This window comes from Chlamydotis macqueenii, chromosome 8 (assembly GCF_036417535.1).
Source record: "Chlamydotis macqueenii isolate bChlMac1 chromosome 8, bChlMac1.mat, whole genome shotgun sequence".
In the NCBI taxonomy this organism is placed as follows: Eukaryota; Metazoa; Chordata; class Aves; order Otidiformes; family Otididae; genus Chlamydotis; species Chlamydotis macqueenii.
The window spans coordinates 19,421,106-19,445,007 of record NC_141563.1 but is presented as its reverse complement, the minus strand read 5'-3'; the positions used below and the strand labels follow the sequence as shown (position 1 = coordinate 19,445,007).

The window sequence follows — 23,902 nt, the reverse complement described above, 5'->3', positions numbered from 1 at the left end:
TCCCAACATCAGGTACAAGAAAAAAGATCTTTAGGACAGATCAAGCCAAAGGAAAGTGAAAGAGGCAGAAAAGCTTTAAGACAAAACAGCCTATTTACTGCAATACAAAGCAGGAAAAGCAGAAAAGAGAGGGGAAAAAATTTACACGTACGTTTCCTCCACCATCCACATGACAAAAGTGCTTTGAAAATTTTGGCTTTAGGAAACAGACGGTGTAACAAATCTCCTCACAAGTACTATAATATTTAATCTGGTAGGCTGTTACACACAAAACGTAGGAAAACCCTACAACTCGCCTCAAGCACAAGTTACACGTAAAGATGTTTATGTTGTAGCATAGATATCTTTTTCTTACCAGATATACCCCTCTCTCTCCCCATCTTCCCTTGTCGTCTAAGTCTTCACCTTTGTGCAAATTTTTTGAAGTTATTTTCAAAACAGTATGTACAGTAACTAATAGTAAAGATTAACTACTACACTTTCTTGTCATTCAATTCCACCGTAATACTGCCACGTTATAAGCAGAAAAACAGATTAAGCAGCTAGCCCGAATAACTAGGAACTAACCAAACAACTAGATCACAAAACTAACTCCTGAATCTCAGCTCTCTGTTAGTAATGATGATGTGCTCCTTCATGCCATATGCTCCCAGTGAAGGAAATCTATAATGTCAGGAACCTAAGAAAAATATAAAGTACTTCTTTTCCTTTCCATTTTCCCTCTCAAAGAATCTTAATTAAAATGGTGAACCCACAATCTGAGTTCTTCTCTTAGATGATCTATTAGATGATTTCTAATCTATTAGATTAGAAAAAAGTTAATACTTTCAGATAACTACTAGATCATCTGAAAGGTACTTGCAGATTCTGCTGCCTCTCAAATCAATTCAACTGAGGGTTTGTTTCAATAATACTAATACTAATAATAGTTCATTTTTCATCAGATTTTATGATGTTTCAAGTAATGCTAATGTTTATCTTCATAAGAAGCTTGACTTTACAGCTGTATTCATTTGCATTTGTTTACCTACAACACATATATATTAGTCTGCACATAAGTCAAACATTACTGTGTAAACTGTGGGTTCACAGATTGGGTTTTATTACACATTTTGGCTTCCTAATAATCAGATAAACTCTATTTCCATTCAGATAAAAAGCACATTTCATGCAAAAAGATGACACCTGGAATACAGAAGTTTTCAGAACACCTTAAGGTAAGGTGTTGGGTAAGGACTGCAGTAGGACACACAATATCGACTTCAAGCTCTTTTCAAACTCATTCTGTCACAGAAAGGGGTTTAAGAAAGGGATGCAAACACACTCCCATATCCATTTTGGGAATTCACATTACTGCCAGGCTCTTATCACCTAATTTCACAACAAAATAAAATCCCTTTCCAGCATTTTTTTTTTTGCTCATAGAAAAAGGAAAAAAAAAAAAAAAAAAAAAGCCTGACTTGATACATGTAATTAAGTTGTCCTCCAGAGTAGTGTAAGTCCTCTGTTGACCCTCCTCCACATGCACAAGGTCTGTGTGAAAACGTTAGTAGCATACACACTCCTCCAGTAATAATTCATTCCTAAAAGAAAGCAGTTAGTCATTACAATCTTAACCTTCACCATTCTGAGACTGTCCTAGCCAGAAACATTCTTTCTAAAGCATCCCGACTGACACCTGACAACACTTTTCTCTCTGCTGGCTGATCTTGCAGACATACAACCCTTTAATCTCTCCCTACTAGTCCTTGAAAACTATCTCAATTTCTTTTCAGTCCAGCTACACAATTCATATTAGAATTATGGGATTTTTCGCCTGTATGGGTTTCTTACTGATATGCCATCCAGACGGACCTCATGCCATCCAGAGGGACCTTGACAGGCTGGAGAGGTGGGCCCGTGCCAGCCTCATGAAGTTCAACCAGGCCAAGTGCAAGGTCCTGCACCTGGGTCATGGCAATCCCAGGCACAAATACAGGCTGGGCGGGGAATGGATTGAGAGCAGCCCTGAGGAGAAGGACTTGGGAGTACTGGTGGATGAGAAGCTCAACATGAGTGGGCAATGCGCCCTTGCGGCCCAGAAGGCCAACCGCATCCTGGGCTGCATCAAGAGGAGTGTGGCCAGCAGGTCGAGGGAGGTGATTCTCCCCCTCTACTCTGCCCTGGTGAGACCCCACCTGGAGTACTGTGTCCAGTTCTGGAGCCCCCAACACAAGAAGGACATGGACCACTTGGAGAAGGTCCAGAGGAGGGCCACGAAGATGATAAAAGGGCTGGAGCACCTCTCTTATGAGGACAGGCTGAGAGAGTTGGGGCTGTTCAGCCTGCAGAAGAGGAGGCTCCGGGGAGACCTGATAGCGGTCTTCCAGTACCTCAAGGGGGCCTACAAGAAAGATGGGGATAGGCTGTTTAGTAGGGCCTGTTGCGATAGGACGAGAGGTAATGGTTTTAAAATAGAGGGGGGTAGATTTAGATTAGAAATTAGGAAAAAATTTTTTACGATGCGGGTTATAGAACACTGGAACAGGTTGCCCAGAAAGGTGGTGGAGGCCCCATCTCTGGAAGCGTTCAAGGCCAGGTTGGATGAGGCTCTGAGCAACCTGACCTAGTCAGGGATGTCCCTGCTCCTTGCAGGGGGGTTGGACTAGATGACCTTTGAAGGTCCCTTCCAACTCTAACCATTCTATGATTCTGTGATTCTATGATTCTATATTGCCAAGAAAATACACAGAGCTTGAAAGTCAGGCATGGAGCTCCAGCAACCCTACAAAAAGATGAAGATGACAACAGAAAGTGTGGAGATGTTTCTTTGCTTCCCTCTTCTTCCTCCAAAACAAAACCTGTTGCAACAATGAAGAGCTTGGTGTCACACTTACTGGAAGTGACTGCCTATGAGCAAGTTCTTATACCTTTGAATACTGTGAGAACCAATGTAACTTCTCAGAAAAAAATGGACTATTCATTATATGCAGATTCCTTCAAGATACAGCTAAAGCTGACTGAGATGAGATTCAGATGTTATTGGATGCCCTTCTTCCACTTCTTAACACCTCTAAATGACAGACAAATGTGTGGGAAGAATTTAAAAAAAAAAAAAAAAAAAAGCAGCCACATGAATTGTACTTCTGGTATGACGAACTAAATACTGCCATAGTGCCAACTTCAAATCTTGCATTGATTTGAAGACAATGAGCAACTAAACATGAAAATCCAGTAAAGAAAACATTGAAGTCCAAGTAACTAGTCACTCTTTTAAAACTATTTAATAAAATTGTTATCAATACTACAACTGAAAAGTTGGATCCTGGAATTCAACCCCAGCACAAATTACTCAGTTCAGTGCATGCAGGAGAACAGTCAGAATCTCATTAACTCAGAAATTGTCAGTCTTTTCAGACTCTGAGGTTTGTCCAATAGTTCTCTATAGCATTGCTTCAATAAAAAACCTTTAAGCAGATATCCTGTAATCTTTGCTGTTGATTCTACAAAGGCCTCCACCTTTCTACTAATAATTGTACCTCCTCTCATCATGGTTGCTGTTAAAGAATCCTGCAACATGCAGACCTTGACAGATTAAGCTACATTAAGCAACTGCTTTCTCCAGGCCTTTGGCATCCTCATAGACATATCAGCTGCAATTATAAATTAGTTGTAGTAACTTTAACAAAATTTAAGCATAGACACAACAGTATTATCAGAGATGCCCAAATCCTCACTATCATTCAACTATCATATAACTATTATAAAGGGAAGGAAACTACTGAATGGCCCTGAAGTAGCCTTGTGCTACTCCACACTTCCAGAAATGTACTTGTGGGAAAAACATTAGGACACATTGCCAGTACTGGATGTATGAAAGCATGTTTGTTTGTTTATTTTAAAGTTACCTTTGTTGGGGACACTTTCAAAAGCATCTCCTTTCTACTACATTGAAAGAGTGATCCCAAGAAGAAAAATCTTCTCAGTAGTGCCAACGTCAAATCAGAGTGAAGACAATACAGGCTCAAAGGGAGCCCAAGAAACTGAAAATGTACCAAACTGTTGTACGGCTGCTTACACAGACAGAACTGCTATAAAGAGGCCAGACGGGATCAACTGCCTTCTTCAATTTCTGTCTTTGAAATCTCTCCACCTATGTGGATTTAAGAAATGCACTACTACTAAAGTATGAAGGTGCAAGTTTAAGCACGCTAGACATACTGTGTTTAAGTATACTTACTGCAGACTGATGTTATTTGTACTGCAAACTAGAGTAAAAAACCCAGTGATTTATCCTCCAGCAGCTTCTGCTTCAAACACACACTCCTACTACATTCCTAAGGCCATTCCACCTTTCACTCTACAGCTGCACAACACCACGGACATGACTCATTCAAACACCAGTGGAAACAAGTGCAAACTGCTATGACTAACTGCGTAATGACCTGCAGTTCACACAAGAGCAGTAGGGACTCTTCAGTAACTAAAACTCGAGAAAAGAGACAACGTACTTTTCTCTGAATTACATGAAATCTCAACACATTTATATTTGTTCAGAATGCCCCTGCAGAGATAATGTTACAGCTATTTACTTTTACCACTTCAATCTTCTGCATTCCCCGACTTGCTCCATTTTACCTCTCACAGCAGAAAATCTACTCTATTTTTTCCGACTTTTTCAAATCAATTTCTGCTTCTGCACGACATACAGTACTGGTCTCTACAACCTGTTCAAAAGCACTTTCATTCTTTTTCCTTCATTTTCCTTAACATTTAGGAATCCCAGAACCAGAACTCTGTTCTTCAAAGCCCTTCTTAAGTCTTCTATTCCCAAGACTGTTACAATGTTGTGGAAGTAGTGGATGGAGAGCAAGTCTATTGCTTATCTGTAACGGTCACTGTTTCTACAAACTTCTCTATGTATGTGCTGTCTTTATACCTTCAGCTGGCAACTCTTTACAGTAAGCAGTTATTCAGAATCCAGCTCTGCAATTTTTTATCTGTTAAAAAATAATTTAGCCTTGCAAAATGAAAACGTACATTCCCCAAAAGACTGACAAATGCTGAGAAAAATCACAGACTCCATCAATTCATCTGAAAGTCATATAAATCTAGGTACAATTTATTCACAAAGCATGGCTGTCACCTGGCTGATGTGTCTTTCCAGGAACGTGTATTTGGACTGAAGCATAGGAAATTGAATCCTTTACTTTAGTACTGAATGAGATGATGATGGGAAGACAAACTGTCCTCCCTGTCTATTCTCTCACCCCAATTTAAGAAGCTCATTATTTCAAACACCTCACTGGAGAGTGAGAGACATAATGGAGAGATGATCTCTCTTTTGGAGACATTTTGTCCCATTCCCCTCATCTCCCTCCCCCAAGATCCCAGATGGGCAGGTTTTTGATAACTGCCACCTGTAGCCAGGTTTCCAAAATCCTCATAAGAAGCAAGAAGTGAACTTTGATTCTGCAGGTCTGTGTCAAGTAAGCAAAGACAGCAAATGTGACCATCAAATGGGAACAAGGGGGTGAAGAGTTGAGAAGAACTTCACAACAGAAGAATCTGACCCCAACAATGGACAGAAGGGCTCGAAAGGAAAGGCAGAAAAGCCAATACAGAAATGATCCCCCAAAGTTAAAGGATAAGAGGATTTGGTACTGAATGTAAGCAGAGAACAGCAGCTATTCTCTGCTTACACAACAAAGCATTCCTTCTACCACAAACATTTACCAGCTTTAGAGGGTAGCTCTGCTCCACTTCTGAGACAGCAGAGGCCAGACTTGCAGGTGCATATGTGAACAGGACAGATAAAGAAAAAGAATGTGATCTTCTGGGACAAAAAAGCATGAAATTTTGGAAAAATCTAGGGAATCTTTCCTTTTGAAAAAACATTTATGTGTGCATGGAAAAAGACAATTAGATATTCAGTAGCCCTAAATTCACCATACTTGCCTTACTCCTATTCAAAAACACAACCACAAACTCACACACAGCCTGGTTCAGGTTTTTTAGAAAACAAAATGCATACTAAGAGGAAGTTTAAGGCATTATACAAAAAACATAATTATTTTTACTTTAAAAATTCTGTGGTTTTATACAAATTTCCTTCCCATCTTACTCTAAAATTTAAAGGGAACCTAAAGTATTGACCTTCTTCCTGTTAATCTTGCAAATATTTTCATACCTGAAGAACTACACTGCATTCTATAAACCCTAACAGTATTATTGACTTTTCTCCACACAGGAAACATAAAATACTTCTTTTACTCGATATATTCAAATCTCAACTTCATTAAACTTTATTTTAATTTTCAAAGTGCACCTAACTGTATGCTGTAAGTGCACACACAGTATTCATACTAAAAAGTAACACGTACACAAACTAAAATTATCCAACAAATAACAGTTTCAAAATCACTAGTTAGAACAAAATAAATGCTCTCTAAATACCTGACCTGCTACATTCTCACAACCCAAAGAAAAACAGAATTCGCGTATCTGGAGAAGCAAAACAGGCTGCAAATTCCGACAAGAAATAAGTAAAACCCTGAATAGTATGCTCCTCACCAAGTACTGCCTTGCCAGCTCTCTTCCCTTATAAAGCAACTGTCAACTCAAGGACTTTAGCAGGTCTCATGTATTGTGGTAATACCACTAAGAGGAAAGCAAAAGTTTCATGAACCCAGAATCTATCCATTAATGACTTAATACATCAAGACTAACACCTTGCTAACTTTCAAATGTACTGCCCTCCAAGGACAAGGTCCCGCAGAGGACAGTGAGCCTGCTTAACTTCATGCTGATTAAGCTACCCTATTAATGTTAGTGGTATTACTCAAGTTTAAAATTGAATATATTTTTATTTTTTCCTGGATATTTATATAAGATGAGACAAGTATGTAAGTCTCACTCAGCTAAATACGCAGAGCCTTGAACATCAGAAATTCTGAAGAGTACAGAACATCCTAAATGACCAGATAAACTAATCTACTCCAGAATAACTCTCTGCTGCAGCAACAGAAAGTCCAATGCCAGATGATAGCACTTTATCTGAAATAATGGGGAAAAAAGCTGACATAGAAAAACAAGAGGGAAAAAGTGTCTGCTGACCAGTACTCAAACTAGGAGTCTGAATTCTAGCTAAATATACACTTGGACACACCTATCATACTTTCCTAACTACAGAAACTGCGTGTATTCTTAGCGTCTGTATGTAGATACTTCGGGCTAGTCCACAAAGTTTTAGTTTACAGGTTGTTCGCCACATAAGTCAGAACCTATCATGAACAGTGATAACATTATACATAATCTAGAGGAATCTTCAAAGTTTTTGATTCCAAGCCAGTCCCAACAGCACAGCCTTACTGTTTATCAGTGACTATTTCTGAAATGTCAGTATAGACAAAGAATGGAATTTGAACAAAAAATGGTCTTTGCAAGTGTGAACAGATGAAATGGTTACTGGAAAGACAGCTAGTAAACAGGAATTAAACCAGTGTATATTCACAAACATTCTGTATAACAGGAAACAGCCAGTGTAAATTAATGTCAACTTGGTTTGAAGGTTTTAATTAGCATGAAAACCTAGTGATCATTTCTGGCAGATGGTATGCTTCAACACTTCCTAGTTGAATCACACACTTCCCTCAGCAGAGGGAAGATAGTGATTTAATGCAAATGTGTGACCACACAGTTTCTCCTAAAATATCTAAAGCTCTACTCATAAAAAGAGTCCCATACTACACGTACAGGCAAGGATAAAATTAACTCATCTCTCTTTCCATCAAATGCTAAATTTCTCATACATATATTTTTATCAGACAAGTATCTTTTCTAAAAAGTCTGAATTGGACACATATTAAATACTAAGAGCTTTAAAGAGGCATGTTACTCTACAAACTGCATTAAAAAAATGTATTTGTAAGAAATTGTCTAGCTTTTATTTTATTACTGTGATAGATTATCTGTCCTAAAATTTGCATTAAATTCCTTCAAAACATCACAAAGAGAAAAAAAAAAAATCAATGCCAACTTTGTGTAAATTTGGGTCCTATTTCTGGCCTCTTGACAGTTTACAATTTCACACTAGAGCTGTTAGTAAACTGAACTTCATTTAATTTTGTTGCAAAGTCGATTTCTTTTAACAAGAATACAGCATTTTTTCTTATTACTTTGCAGGCAATAGAGGAATTACCAGTACTGAGAAAGAAGTATCTTTTTTCTTTCCTTCACCATGCTTTAAACTGATTGTGAAGATCACATCTTTATTAGCCTGATTCTCTAAGAACATAATGTTGAAACTATCATACCACTTGCATTATTTCTCTCCCCACAAAACAACTTTGGAACTAATGACCTCTTTGGTGGGGTTTCAAAAATCTATTTATTTCTCACAGTTTCAAAAAGCAGGTGGCTAGAGGCAGCAGAGGAAATTACTTCCGTCGTGACAAATTGCTAAAAGACTGTGGCACGAGGTTCAAAACTTATTAGTCAGAGAACCCGCAAAAGAAGAAATGCTATGAATATCCTAACCATGGAAAAAGTCTTTGTTGACATTTATACTATACTAAGTACTGAAGAATACATGACCCATGACTATGGAATGGATTTTTGTGTCTCATAAAAGTACAAATTTCAACTCAAAACTCCAACTGGAAGAAAAAATCTTCAGAATACGTCTTATGCTACTCTTTCTTCTTCTCCTGGTATGTGGACTGGCATATCAGTAATAGACAGTATATATGCAGCCCTATTGAAATTCAAACAAAACAGAAGCCTTGTAAGAGAAACATGTCTTTTGGAATCAGACTTCATTAGTTTTTATGAAACTGTACATATGATTTTTTTATTAGGAAGTTTAGGAAGACAGAATAGTACAGCTGTCAGCTGCCAGACATTTCAAGAAGCAGTTACTTGTTCTGCTATCTCTTGAAATCACACTGCTTCATGAAACAGAGAGAACAGTATCGGTATTGGAATTTACTTTTGCATTGCCATCTTTGCAAAAAATTATTTGCAAAAATCTTTGCTCCATTTCATCTTCTTAACAACCCTCAGAAATCTCTGCAATGAGGAAACATTTAAGTATGTTCCTATCAGAACTAGTACTGGACCCACAGGGTCAACTACTACCTTAACCCAAGACTAGTAGGTACTGTTGACATCCAGCTGAAATGGTGTAGAATGTCAAAATTAGTCTTTGACAGCTTCCTTCATCACTACATTCAAACCTGCTGTGATAGTGCTAATTCTGCATTGCTTATAGGTCTTTTTTATCTGACAGATATTTGGCTGCACTAATGAAAAAGCATGAAAATGCCACAAGTCTGAAACTTTAATGTCGGTCAGGGAGAACCATAACCATCCAAGTTCACACATCGTTCCAAGTGACACCATTTCTTCTGTTAATCCAATGTAACTTCAAGTTTGTGCTTTCAACACCATGCGGCTATGACTCATTATCTCTCTGATTTTTGCCCAAATGTAGCAACGACAAATCTTCCTAATAAGGACTACAGACTTGTGTGCTTCGTTATAAAAAAAATTGAAGTGAGTTTAACATTTCCAATATTCATTTATCTGAAATGAAATATGCCTTCTAAGATCTATAGGAAGTGTAAAATTATGCAAATAATAGATCTAGCATTGTCTGTGAAAACTAGGAAAGTACTAGGGGCTGGGGGAAGAACCACTTATCCTTCCCAAAACACTAGAATAAAGAAATAAGAATTATTCTACTTCCCTGAAAGAGATACTAGTCAAGCTAGCTGCACAAGACCACGAGTATCAGCACAGTGAACTGAAGCATTTGAAACTGGAGCCACTGGACCCATGGCCCAAGTGTCAAAGGGAAATGCCAATTGTGCCTTATTTAGGTTTAATTGTCAACATCAGATAATAAAGAACATTACACACAAGCAGCTTTTCAGTTTTACAAGCTAAAGTAAGAATTCTCTCTGGAAAGTTCTTAATTTTCAAGAGAGAATTCTTATTTCAGTCAATAAAACTAACTTCCAATAACTTTCAAGAGCTCAGTTGCTTCTAATTTTGTCAGTTTAATTATTTCCAAGAGAGTCTAAAAATCAGATATAAGCTTTCTCAAGAAAGAAAACTTTTCCCCCCTTGAACTAACTAGCATAGGTGTACATTCCCAAACCAAACAGAAGAGATCATAATGTTATTGTATCGAAAGCTGACAAAATAATTTATCCAAGTTTTCAGAAGTTACTTAATCTCTTGTGTTTTTGGAGTTTTGTGGGGTATTTTTCCCCTCTAAAAATGCATTACTTAATTACTGCTACACTAGAAGAGTGCTTTTGTATGTCAGAATTTTATTTTTCCATGTTAATCCAGAAGATATCAGAAACTCCATAAAGACATAGTATTTCTGGTCATATAGATGCAAAAACCCTGACAGAATACAACCCTACCAAGAAATGACTATACATACACCTCATCTTGGCTGCAGAGTAAAGCAATTATATAGCTGTAATATAAGACAGGAGAAAATTTTCTGGAAATCAGAAGAGTTCCATTAGGGAATGACACAATTCATTATCTTTTTCCTATTCTCCGTGCTTTGGCTTATTTTTTGTTCCACAAAATTATGCATTGTGTATTTATATATTAAAGATTAGATTACTAGTTTTGAATTATTGAAAATGTTATCATAGTTATGTTTTTAAATTAGAGTTAATCCAAGTTAAACTATGACATGCCTGAGTCACAGTTCAGTATAACGGGATCCATGTGCATATGAACACTGTAATTCTAATGACTATTAGTTCTGGTACACCGACATAAAAAACAGCACTTGGGTTGAACAATGCATCATGAAAAAGTTTGGTTAAAATTTATGTTCACACTTCTAATTTTTGTAAACAGCATTACAGCAATGAAAGACTGATTTACTCCTGAATGAGAATATCCATGTGATGTTATATTATTTCACAAGTTCCTACACTGAAATAAAAATATTACAGGGCTTTTTTGATAAAACTCTGATAAGGTAACATGGACATCCCTACATTATTCTCAACTAATTTCAATGTGAGTGTAAGCCTTAAAATATATACTTTAACATATATGGCAGAATGCTTACCACAGGAAAAATCAGACTTGTTATCTCAATTTTCTTTTAAGTATACTAACGAAAGGCGCAGAGTCACTCCAGGAATACTCAGGAAGTTATATATTTGCTGACTATCAAGTTGGTAGTGCCTTCTGCTCTAATACAATTGGGCTGTCAGGTCATGGAGTAGAATGTATAAAGATCCAATGTAAAAATCAAAGAAAGCAGAAGTTAGAAGCTGTTACTATAGCATTCTATGTGGCTTATCAAAGCAATTGGAAGATCAAACATAGGAATAGCACTTGCTGCTATGACTCAGAAAATGTAAATTCTATTAACAGGCTGCACTAACAACGTCCTTTGAATCACTTACTATTTCAATAGCATCGTGTTTTAATTCTGATCAGGCAGAACTTCTTGACATTTTCATCTCAAGCATTCTGTTCTTATTGCTTGTGCAGAGGTATTCTTCACAGGACAAAGAATGTTATCAGTTTTAAGTATAAATACACTTAATATGGAGACTTTGGTCTCTCAATAAAATAAAATATCTCTTGCAAATCACATTTAGTAACTGCTCTTGAGCAGGAAGACATAAGATAAAACCTCAGCATATACCATATGGCAGTAGCCCTGGTTGCTTGCATTCTCTAAAAATATTCAAACCAAAGCAGCAAATTATGTTAAAAAGCCAGTTCATGTAAGCAGGTACATCTCAGAGACCAGTGACAGAGGAATACTAAACACTGAGACCCTTTCTTATTTCGACGTGAATGGAGTATAAAGAAGAAAGCTTGATCCTGTATGCCGCAAGCAAAAAGCATACAAAAACCACTCTACATGCACAACCCCACATAATTAGAACTGTCCTTCCCTCACAAGATTCGAGAACAAGAAATCTTATGGTGATGGACACAACAAAACCATGAATCCTAATTCAGAAGTTGTCATTTGGTTATCTTTTCTTAACCTTTAACTCTATCACCCAAGCAACCTAAGACTCTCTTATCTTTGTGCCTTTAACTGACCCATTGCATTACACCGAATTTTTCTTGTGTTAGCTAGAAATTTGTTTACCATTTTATAGACCTCCATATCAGAATAAAAAAAAAAGGACATTTACAAAATTAATTACTTTTTTGTAAGCAATGAAATATCAGTGATGATAATAGATTCCCAATAGCAATGCTAGCAATACGACTGTAAGTCTTTCTCTGGAGACATGGATATTGTAACCAGAAAGCCAGGCAACAATACTAAACAGGGATCATTTGCCATTAGTGTATGCTGGGTCCCACTAAGTCTTCAAGAAAAACAGCTCACGTATAGAGCTCTAGGTTGGAGGCAGCTGGAACATCACTCTCTCCTTTTCCTCTGCACTCCATCCATATAAGCACTGAATCAAAATAAAACCCAAGTTCGAACAGTTTGACTCCTTGGTTAACACTGTTAGAACAATGCAAAGGGTAATTTCAAAGCAATTCAGCAACTTTTATAAGTTTTCTCCATGGGAATAGTACATGGAATGCTATAACTTTTAAACATTCAGAGGCAAGATCTAGTCCTTAAAAAAATGTTTTTAAAAAGAAAGACTAAAAATCCAAATCACTAGATCCCACAGAAAGTGTAGTATAGAAGGACATTTTAAACCAGCATAAGTATTTAACAGCCCATATACTGACTGATCTTATTCCAAAAGTACAATTCTTTTGAAGCCTGAGCTATTCAGTAAGTCAAGAAAAGAAGAAATTCGCAGAATTCCTGAAATCTATGCATCAGATTCACTCCTCCCTCCCCCGTTCCCCACTCTGCATGTTTGGCTTCTTCCATCAAGGCCTAAATTGAGTACTGGAAGAAAAATCAACCTCTTTTAGAATACGGAGTTATAATAAACAGCTGCACCTGTAACTGGATATTTAAAGGTCTAGAAAAATACATACTAATTCCTAGGCAACAAACATATGTAAATTAAGGTTTTACAAGGTACCTGGCATAGAGTTTGTTGTTCTTCCCATTTTGCGAAGGGTACTCTTCTATAATGTCCTGTACAAAAGGTGGCTGCTGCTGGTGTGTTCTGGTGTATGGCAATGTTCCCACGTGGCTAAATGTATCACAAGACCTAGTGGGAATTGTCACCTTCTTCTTCCTGGGGAGCGTGCCATGGATAGAGATGTCTTGAAAGGAGCCTGAGCGATGCTCAGTTGACGAAGGTTTAGTGGTCAAAAGGTCCATTGAAGAAGCTAGTGAGAACTGGTGGTTCACTGGGCCATTTCTGGGAAGACTTGAAAATTTTCCTGCAGCTATCATTTTTGGTTCTGGAAAAACAAAACCAAGATTTATCATAATGCATCAATCACATAATGAAAGTTAAATAGCATGACTAACAAAGGCATCTAGAACTGAACTTCCACTTTACTTTGAGACATACACCTCAAGATGTAGCCTGTATTATAATCTAGTCATGTTGCTCCCAACTGCACATCAAGCACATATGTATATTAACTTTTATACATGTGAAAAGTCACAACAGAAAACAACTGATCTAGACACACATGCAAGAGCAGACCCTGAGCAATTCTCCACAAAGTTCATCTTTTTTTTGCTCCTTCACATCCTCTGAAGACTCAGACATCAACCCAGAATCATTAACAAAAAGCAAAGCTTTAAGAACATTTTGACAAAAGATAAAGCACACCCTATAGCTTGGCTTGGACGGGTATGGTTCTAAACCCAGCAGTTGACACACTGTGAGGAAAAAGCTGTTTCTGAAGAGTCTTGCTCGAGTAATCAATCTAGTAGAGAACTGGTCACGTATTTCTAACAGGCTGTAAACTAAAGGGCTCTACCCAAGAGATAAGGGCAGGAGCAGATTACTGGAATTCTCTTCTTCAGCATGCACAGCCTGCCGGCTCAAATCATTGTTGACATTAGGGATTTGCATAGCTGTCAGTCTCTTGTACAATCAATTATAGCCTGCTGTACAGTACAGGTTTTTCTGTTATCGTGAGCAGAAAACTTTGAGAGACAAACACTTCAGGCACATTAACAGATTGCTATTTCATTCCTCAAAAAATGCTGCCTTGTGCTCACTTATAGTATTATATTACAGAAGACAGGCTGCCTTATCCTATCCAGTTATATCAGTCTGCAAAAGTCATGCTATGGAACATACACACAGACCTAAAGGTCAACCACTCCTACATTACTTAACCCAGGTGGTAGTCAACCAGGTGCCTTCTATAAAAACTGGAAAAGCCACAAGAGCAGCAGAGATTGATATGAAAGCAGAAAGCAGAAGAGCTTTTGGAAATAACAGTTATGGACAGCAAGAATCTGCCTCTGTAGTCCTCCTGCTCCCTTCTCCCATCTCAGCATCAGAGGTACTAAGTGTTGCTGCACTGAAGCTACTGTTAACTCTACTCAGAGGTTATCATAACAGGCTTAGTTTTACAGTAAGACTAAAGCTGATCTGAAGTTTATGAAAGAATTCTGCTATTTCCTGTCAGCTGCATTGCAGAGATTCACAGCCTGGATAAGGTTTCCAGACTTCAACAACAAATCTCTTCCCATTTCTCCCTTACTGAAGGTCCTACGATAAATACTCAGCCATTACAGACTATAAATAATGTTTAGTTTGGTTTTTTTTTTTTTAATCTTCAATTTGCCAAGGCTCTGTCTGAGCACAGCTACTATGCACTATAGTAGAAAAGCCTCTGGAAATAGAACCTTTGCCCAGAGAGGATGTTTGACTTTGGTCAGGTTTCTCGTCGAAAAAGAGTAAAAACCAGTTGAGAATGTAATAAGAACTGTCATTTTTAGTTACACAGATTCAAATAGAATTTGAAATCCTAAAGAAATCAAACCACACTCACAAAAAAAAATCTGCCATAAATTATCATATGGGCCCTTGATGTGAAATACTAAACCATCTCTGCATTTATCATGTGGTTTGAGGACACAGTGTCTACTGGCTGGTATTAAAAATATCACATAACTATTTCGAAAATTTTTTTTTTTTAAGTGCTGTAAAGTCAGTTTTGCGTTACAACTGTTCTAAGCAAAACAACCAGTCCAGAGATAGCAAGCTCTAAAAGGCAAATGCTTACCACAAAGCTACAACCTCCTATAGCTAAAAGTAAACTTACAGACCTTGTTTCCAGTAAATTCAGCTTTATTACTAGAGAGAAATGACAAAAAAAAAAAAAAAAAGGCTTTTAGAATTCACACAGTCATTTGAAAACTGAACTTTATGTGTTTACTGTAGTAAGGCAACAAACACCATTTATGAAAAGGCTGAGAAATTGGAGGCTAGCTTGCTCATATCGCACAAACAGGTTGTTCTCCTTTTGGAGTCTGCTGAGATTCTGTACTTAATTGTACTTCCTTTATTACTTTATTAAAAACATCTCCAAACCTCTGAATTCAGTGCAGGTTATCCAGTCAGAGAAATTTTCCTTAGGTTTTTTTTACAAGATTACCAGCATTGTATGACATTTCATGTATATAGGTATTAAAACCAAGCAGGTATATATATAACCAACAAAAGCTTTGGTTTAATAGATGATGTCAGATGGGTCCACAATAGGCTTACAATGACAGTAAACTGTCAGCCACTTAATGTTTGAGGATCCATAAAGAAAGCTGAGAATTCCCTCTCCTAACCAAATCACGGGATAATTATTACAGCAGCCCAGTAAGTTTCCAATCCAACAGTCTGAGAACTTTCTACAAATAAACGAGTCTGAAGTACAGCATTTTCCATCTAACCTCCCCTCCTAAGAAGCCCTTCTTAAGAAAACCATACTCCTTCAGTTATGTCCTAATCATTGCACCTTTTCAGCCACTCTCAGTAACATCCCATGATTTACAAATTCAATATCAAATCCCTAAATTCACACCTGAGTTTTGTTCTGAGGAATCAAGTTAGAGCTCCAAAGTTAGTATAAAATACCTACATTCAAGAACTTGCCAGACACTTTGCCACAATTACATGTGTACAGAATAATACAGATAATATTTCAAGCAATCCTCTCTGCAAAACTAAAAAAAAAAAAAACAAAACCTAAAAAAAACAAACCAAACCCAAAACAAACAAAAAAAAAAAAACAACACCCCACAAACCAAAAACCCCAAACCCAAAACAACAGGTCTGCTAACTTCTACTCATAAATTTATCTGCTTGCCTATGTGCTGCTGTACTATGTATTCTTCATAAATATAAACCAAGAACTACAACAATTAGCTCAGTAACAAAAGTCCTGCCAAACTATCCATACATTTTTCTCGTATTTAATGTAAACACTGCAAGGAGGGAGCCTCTTCAGCTGAAGACTCTGGAATGTCTCAAATATTTTTGCATATGATTCAAACAATGTTTGACTTTACTAGATACAGAAACTCTGAAAATCTTACTCCCCAAGAGACAGTATGCTTTGAACATCAGCCATCACGCAATCAACACTGGAAATGGTAGAAATTATAGCAGAATGATAGCCCCAAAGGAACTGAAATTTAATTGTACACACTCCTATTTGTCAAAACGCAGCATCTGACAAAACAGAGCACTTTTTAAGTCATAAAACTTTCCCCTAACTAGATGGAAACAAGATTACTCATACCAACGTAACATTAAAAATGCTAGCTGAATTTGTATTTATATATAGAGTGGCATTTCTCTTCAGTCTGTAATTTGGGAAAGTATATGGGAATGGAATTGGCACAAGTCAGATTGCGAATTCAGAGAACTGGAGGGTATGAAAGGTCTCCAGGTAATTTCTTAGATGTCCTTGTTTTTTTGTTATGCATGAAGGTCAGGGAATACAAACGAAGAAGTCTTTAAAAATCGACATGGCATTTAGGAAAACAGTAAGAGATTGTACATAGAATAAAATACATATCTGGTGAGCGAGACCAAACATACACCAAGCTCAAATCTGATGGGGTATACATCTCTTCACATCATTGCTCAAAACAGAAAAGAACCATACAAACAATGAAAGAAATAACCTTCACTTCCCCAAAACATACAAAATATCCTTCTACTCATGTCCTCTTGGCTTTGTGATGCAAATACAAACTTTCTGGCTCAGCATGTCTTCATGGAAACTTTCTGATGTTCACACAGCCTGAAGAATTGTTCTGATAGTTCATCCAACCTTATACAGCAACAAGAATAAGTGCCCCTTCCATACCACGTGACACAACTAGTGCCAATGGCTGCTACACTGTTGTTTCAATACACTGGAGGAGGGCAAGTGAGGGAAAGGACAATCTCCAGTTTGGCCTCAGAGATTCATGAATGGCATAACAAACAGTCCAAGGCTGTATATGTTCATCCTAATGGAAATCTCATAAAAGGAAACAGAAAAGCAATTGCAGAGTTCCAAATCAGACTCTCAAGCTATCTCTAAACTCCGAGTTATGTCTAAACCAGTTCTGGACATTGAAAGATTTATTCAAAGTATTATGGATCTGCAGTCCACATGATTCTCCCTGTCAGAATAAAGTCTCTGAAGTTTATACCTGGTGTTATCATATCACCAATGGTACAATACTATACTCAAAGTCTTACCATGCCTTTATCATTATATGTCATATGAAGCTAAGAGTGCTTGAACACGGTTTAATACATCCAACTGAAGAACAACTGCCTTATGTTCTCAGGTCTTTACAAAATGCAGTCAACTTTTGTGAAAACTCTACTTACTTCTAACACAGCAAATCTCCTCACAATCTCCTCCCGCCCACCTGCCCTCCCTCCCTCAAAACCAATAACAATATATTAGGACAACTGGGAGATATATTACTCTTTTCTCCCTGACAAGTTACTTGGCACATTTGCATGCACACGGGAAATAATCAAAGTGATCAATCTTAATGGTGAAGAAAGTCAAATTCAGGACAAAAAACCGATAAATTCCCTCTGATGTATTTTTTTGTGCAGTAAAATAATAAGTTCGGGAAACAGAAAAAGCACGACTGAAAAGGAAGAAATACAGTTAAATTTATAGCCATTATAAACTCAAGGTAGATTTCATGTTAACTGTCTTCCTAGAAGCAACCTAGTAATCTTCATTAGTATAATAAAAGAGAGCTCCCAAAATGGCTTAGAAGCACCTTTCTACAACCTGTATTCTCTGCCTTTTTTTTTCCTTTAGACAAGATAAACTGATGCAGTAGCTGCTATAGCAAACAAGTCACAGGACTTTGAGAAGAATATTAAGGTTCAAGAACCTACAGCCTGTTATGATAAGGTGAAATAGATTAAGAAAGCATATGCAATAGTTCAAAGGCTTTAAGCTACTATCAGAAAAAACATGACTCTGTCAAACATCAAAAACTCCCCACAAGATTACAGCCAGGTCAGTGCTTCCAAAGGGTCTTGAAGTGCTATCAAAATGTCTGTGCTTTCCTTCTCTCTCCTTATATGTATCAAACAATTTCCACCCCCCATGCATTCTTGCAGTGCAATCTGATGATCTATTTAAAATGTTACTTTTAACCATTATTCTCGGCAACAGAAAGCACAGATAGGCAGGCAACAGAAAAGCCAGGATAAGTTATCTTTGAAATTTCTCTGGTTTGAGACGAGAGAAACAGATAAACCCCACACTTCTTCCTGAGTTTTCACACGTAGAATGTCTTGATATCTATAAGAAATGCCACCAAAAAGTGATCATTGAAGAAGATTCAATAATAAGTAGAGACATCCTCATTTGGCCTATACTATGAAATCATCTCAGATACTTAAGTGCCCAACCAGTTAGCTCAGTAATTCCGAACGGTATGAAGTCTTGACTTGAAACAAACATTCTCTCCCCATTTTGCTGGCAGAAATAGAGGACTTCACCAAGGTTACAGTCAAATCTAAGCATTTTTCAGCTAATGCTTCAAAATACAAGCTTTTGTTCCTCCTCTAGAATAGGAAGTCATTTATTATTTTGCCTGCTCCTCTGTTCCCACGATGTTACTGAAAAAAAAAAAAAAACCCACAAAACAACCCACTCTAACTGAAAATGAAGCATTTAAAAAACGATCCAGTAGTAAGCGTGCACTTAATTATTTTGAACAATCGACTTATGGAAATTACAAATTTGGGCAAGAAAGCACTTTTATATATGCTCCCCTTGAACCGACCGAAAAAAAAAAAGAAAAAAAAAAACCACCACATTTCTTTTTTCTCTACTCGGTGAAGTATCTCGAGTACAGCAGCGTTCCATAGTTAAAGAATATTTAACAGATTTCCACGGGACCCCTTCCTACAAGACCTAAGCACGGACTCCAAGGTCTCGGCAGTGACTGCCGCCGGGATGCCATTCCCAGCAGCCGCAAGGCCGCCGCCCGCCCTGCTCCTCCGTTCCCGGCCCGACGGAGGTGGCGGGACAGAAGGGCGCTCACACACGCACACACAACCAGCTTTTCTTTCGCTGCCCGAGGGGACAACGCTGCCCCCACAGTTACCAGTCTGATCACTGCTGCTTCCTTCCAGGCTTTCTGGAGATTAGCTGGAGGTTTTGTTCCGGCCAAACGATCTCCTGGTACCGAGTCCCGTCCGGGTCTCCCGGGGCTGTGGAGCCCCGCAGGCGGCAGTGCCGGGGGGAGCGGGCAGCCGGGCGGGAGGGAGGGAGGAAGGGGTGGCCGGACGTCGGACCCGCAACAACCCGCGCTCCGAGCGCTTCCAGGAAACGAACTGGGAGGTTCTCGTTCCTTAAGGTACGGCCAAGCCGCGGTGGGAGCCTGCGCGTACACTTGCACCAGCCTGCCCTAAAGCAGAGCAGTTCGCGATAACTGAGCTAAGGGTGACTCAACGGGAGCCTTCTGTGAGCACCTTATCGCTCACTCGCGGGGCCATGGACGTACAAACCTGGTTGCGTGACTCTCCGGTTCTCACGCCAGCAAACGAGAACGACTCCCGGCCGCCACTCACCTGGTGCGCGCGGCGCGGCCCTCGCAGCCCCCGCGCTGCCGGCAGCAGCTCCAGCACTGCCGCGGGCGCTCTGAGCGGCACAGCCAACGCCGGGCCGGGCTTTACGGCTCTCCAACCCCACCCCTCCGCAGGCTGAGTCTCGCCGAACCCCCGGCACACGAGCGCTTTACACGCGGTGACCTCTCCTTGCCCTTTTCCGTGGATTTAAGAACTTCACTTCCATAATTTCGTCTCCTAAACTAGCACTACAGCAAAAATTAATAGTTTCCTAAATCCACCCTGTTCACGGACAATTCAAAGTCTATTACATACTTTACACACGCGATTTACTTACGTTAGCAGACTTCCCCCTCATCCCACCATGTTACGTAAAGTTTGTGTATTTAAAACGCATTTTCTAAAACTAGTCAAATAGCTGTAAAAGATCGAGAGTTATTGACAGAATAGATGGCTAGTTAACCTCCTTTTGTAAAGTACATCCTTTAAAACAATCAGATAATTGTAGACAGAACACTCATTTTTAACAAATTACCTCAGGCACCTTCAGCTGTACCACTGACTCAGCCAAACGGCTTTTGCTTAAACAGAAATCAAGGCACACTCAACTGACTTTTAAAGCACTGTCTAGATTAAATTTTTCTTTAACATTGTGTTCGGCTCTTTCCTGTTGGCTGTCTTTCAGGCTGCCCGCCCGACGTTTCTCTGGGTTTGCCATAGTTATTCCAGTTGTCCAAAGCAATTTTGATAACATTGTTCTTTCCCTCTTGCCAGAATTCATCAGCCAACATTCTGCAAACCTCTTCACGGCTATCCTATTGGCATTAGCTTTCCAGACACAATTATTTCTCTGCCTAACCAAACATTTAATTAATTTTGACATTAAATATTTGATCCCTACTAGTTGTACAGTTCTTCTGTTTTGAGAGATTCTCTTCATGTAATATTTTCATTCCACTCTAACATTCAATCCTTTCGCTCTCTTCCCTGATTTTTACCAGGACTAGCTTTAATAAGCTGTTTCTGATGTATCTGCTTCAGAGCCTGACCACAACATGTTGCTGAAGTTGTGGTCCTAAACTATCTAAAGAATAAACATAATTAAGAAGCAGATAATTCATCTTCCAGGACTGCTACATATTATCAAACTAATCACCAAAAATAAATGAAACTGCTGTATTCTCACTCTTAAACAAGTTAAGCTACATCAAGGAGACAGCAGCAGGGTTAAAATTCCACATGGTGACGTACCATAGTGACACCTCTGGGTTCTGGGTAGAGAACTAGGACACCTACCTCTTTGTAGTTTGGGTTTTTATGCATTGTCCAGAACAGTGAATTTTGCAAGAAAATATGTAAGAAAATATCTTACAGTTAAATAATTTTTTTAAATGAAGCAGTTCAAGACAGAAAGAGCCCTGGAACTTTATTTGAATTGTGGCTAGAGCTTAAGAAACATTTAGCTCATCAAGACAAGATTCTTCAGCCATCATGTATATTGCAGAAGTAGGAGAGGAAATTTCTTGGAAAAGTCTGGGAATTTTCATAGATATGAATAGAATCTTTGCATAAGGAAGCTCAAGTGAGATGAAGTTTAGTATAAAATAAGAGGGGAAAAGCAGTTAAAGATACAGTAAGAGGAGGACACAGAAGATTACAAAATTAAATTTATCTAATATACTGAGGTAAAGAAAGCTCATGGTGGCATTTCTTACTGGTGCTCCCCTTCCCATAGCAATCCCACTTTTGTTCCTTAAAGCAGATATAAGCAGTAGGAAAGCATTATCACTGTTGGTATTCCATGCACCTTTTACAATAACAACTTCCAAAACAGAAAAGTTGAGGTAAATGTGAAAGACAACAGTTTCCCATAGGATTCATTCACTGGTGATAGGACATAAGTCACCACTTGTGGCATGCTGATGGACACAGCCTTCTACACTTATATAACTTTCTCCCTTCAAATTACAGAAAATTATAACATCATACTGACACTGAACAGAAATTAAGGTCAAAACCTTGAAATTAAGATCAAAATTCAAACCAATTTCACATAAAATGAGCCTAAAGACACAACAAAAACTCATTCCAATCTTTTTTCAGTTAAGTTTTTTCCCAAATGCAATGACATTCGAGCTATTGATGAACTAGGAATGCTAGCAAATATTGAATAGCTGATGGCACTCTACTGTTGTCATTGCCAGTTGTGCAAAACCAGGCAAGCATTGAGGACAGAGAGGTACAAGAAATGTTTCAGGCACAGTGCCAGATGCCACCAGTAACAATCTATGGATATTTCCCATAGGATATTTCAGGCACAATCTTTCTTCAAAATACACCTGGGCAAGGGAGGGGAAGAGCAGAGGGAGGAGCGAGGATCCAAAACCAAACAGACTGTGCTCCCATCTTGGACACAAAAATACCTCACTAGTATGTCCTGTGCAAGAAAAATGGAATTATGGTGAGAATACAGAAAGAGGAGTTCAGATATCCAGATTACACTTTCAGTTCTAGTACTCTGACCCACTTACTTCCTGTTATGACCTATACTTACATTTTTGTAACATATGTCAGAGTGGTAGACATTTTTCACAGGATAGACTGTATAGTACTTTATCAGCTTATCATGTGGAAGATGCTACAGAAGAGCACACTATTATTTTCCTCATTGCATAAAGGAAAATGTCTTGCTTCTGTATCTAAACTGTTTACAGTTCAGGTAAAAAACATCTAAAAGCATGCCAAAAACTCAGATAGGTTAGGACATAAGATGGCCTGTATCGGCTGATTCTAAAAACTCAGGAAATTTTCAAGCACTGTAATTACATAGGAAGTAATGTCATGCTTCATTGTCATGTTTTATGAATAAGAACTAGAAAAGGAGAAGTAATTTCCTTAGTAACATGACTGAGTGCTAAGTAATGGGACTGGTAGCTGGGCAGCCTTGCATAAACTGTGATTACTCTCGCATGAGTCATTATATCCTTTTCCTAGGAGTTCTATTCTGTCTTCAGATGAAATTGTCTGAATTGTCTTTGTCTTCCCATATGATAATTTACATAACCCATCCTTGCACATACTTGATGCAGAACTGTTAAAGAGAATTTGCACGCAACCTGTAAGAATGAAGAATTTACAAGGACTGCCTACACTAGCTGTATTAGCTGTGAGCTACTTTCAATTATACCAGATTAGATTCCCTGTTGCAAATTTTTTTTTTTTGTTTTCATACTTTATATCTAGTTTGGAAATGAGTTTACTGAGATGTGGGATGAAGTCTGGAAGCACCAATGTCCTGAAACATGCACAGCACCTCTGTCAAACCCTCCCCATCAATATTCCATGTTGACCTGCCATATTCCTTAATCATCTGTATCACCTTGCCACAGAAATGTCAGTGGTGAAGCACTGTCCTTTGTCACAACAGCCTAGGGGAGGCTGAGAAACCAGCAGGGTGCTGGCCATTGCTGGCCACGCATCACACACTGCTGTGGCCTTCTATGGTCACCCTTGATTTCTGCTTTCTGAAGAAAGCGAGTATGTACAGGTGCATCTTTCCACCTAGTTCAAAGACACCTATACAAGCAGCTATCTAAACAGACGAGTGTGGAGGAACATAACTGCAACCTAGGTCCCAAGACCTGTCATGCTGTAGCTCATGTACCTTAACTGTGCCAAGATCTGGGTACTTGCCAGTTCTTGAGAGACCATTTTCAAAATGTGCCTGGTTTACAGTAACAAAAGAGATGATGGGACCAAACAAGAGGATTTACTGGAACTTTTCAGCTTGACCTTAAACATCAGAATTTCAGTCTCCCCAAAATAACTGGGAGAAAATACATCTACTCTAAAATGACTGCTGTGCAGCTGCAATGATAAAATGCAGACGTAACTACATAAGATGTGGACATGGTATGCATGGA

General features: G+C 38.5%; 1 protein-coding gene across 6 annotated transcripts in view; it reads right to left on the bottom strand.

Annotated features, from left to right (window-relative positions):
* Positions 1-23,902, bottom strand: part of BCAR3 (BCAR3 adaptor protein, NSP family member) — a 104,583-nt gene that overhangs the window by 40,041 nt on the left and 40,640 nt on the right. For 3 of the 6 annotated variants that reach the window (XM_086753359.1, XM_086753360.1, XM_086753357.1), the window contains one exon: positions 13,044-13,371. In XM_086753359.1, coding sequence (XP_086609485.1) covers positions 13,044-13,363 — 320 coding nt within the window. In that variant the 5' untranslated portion in view covers positions 13,364-13,371. Of the gene's footprint in view, positions 1-13,043; positions 13,372-19,516; positions 19,546-19,919; positions 19,986-23,902 lie in introns of those variants that run through there. The other 3 variants (XM_086753361.1, XM_086753362.1, XM_086753366.1) reach the window with 3 other exon arrangements.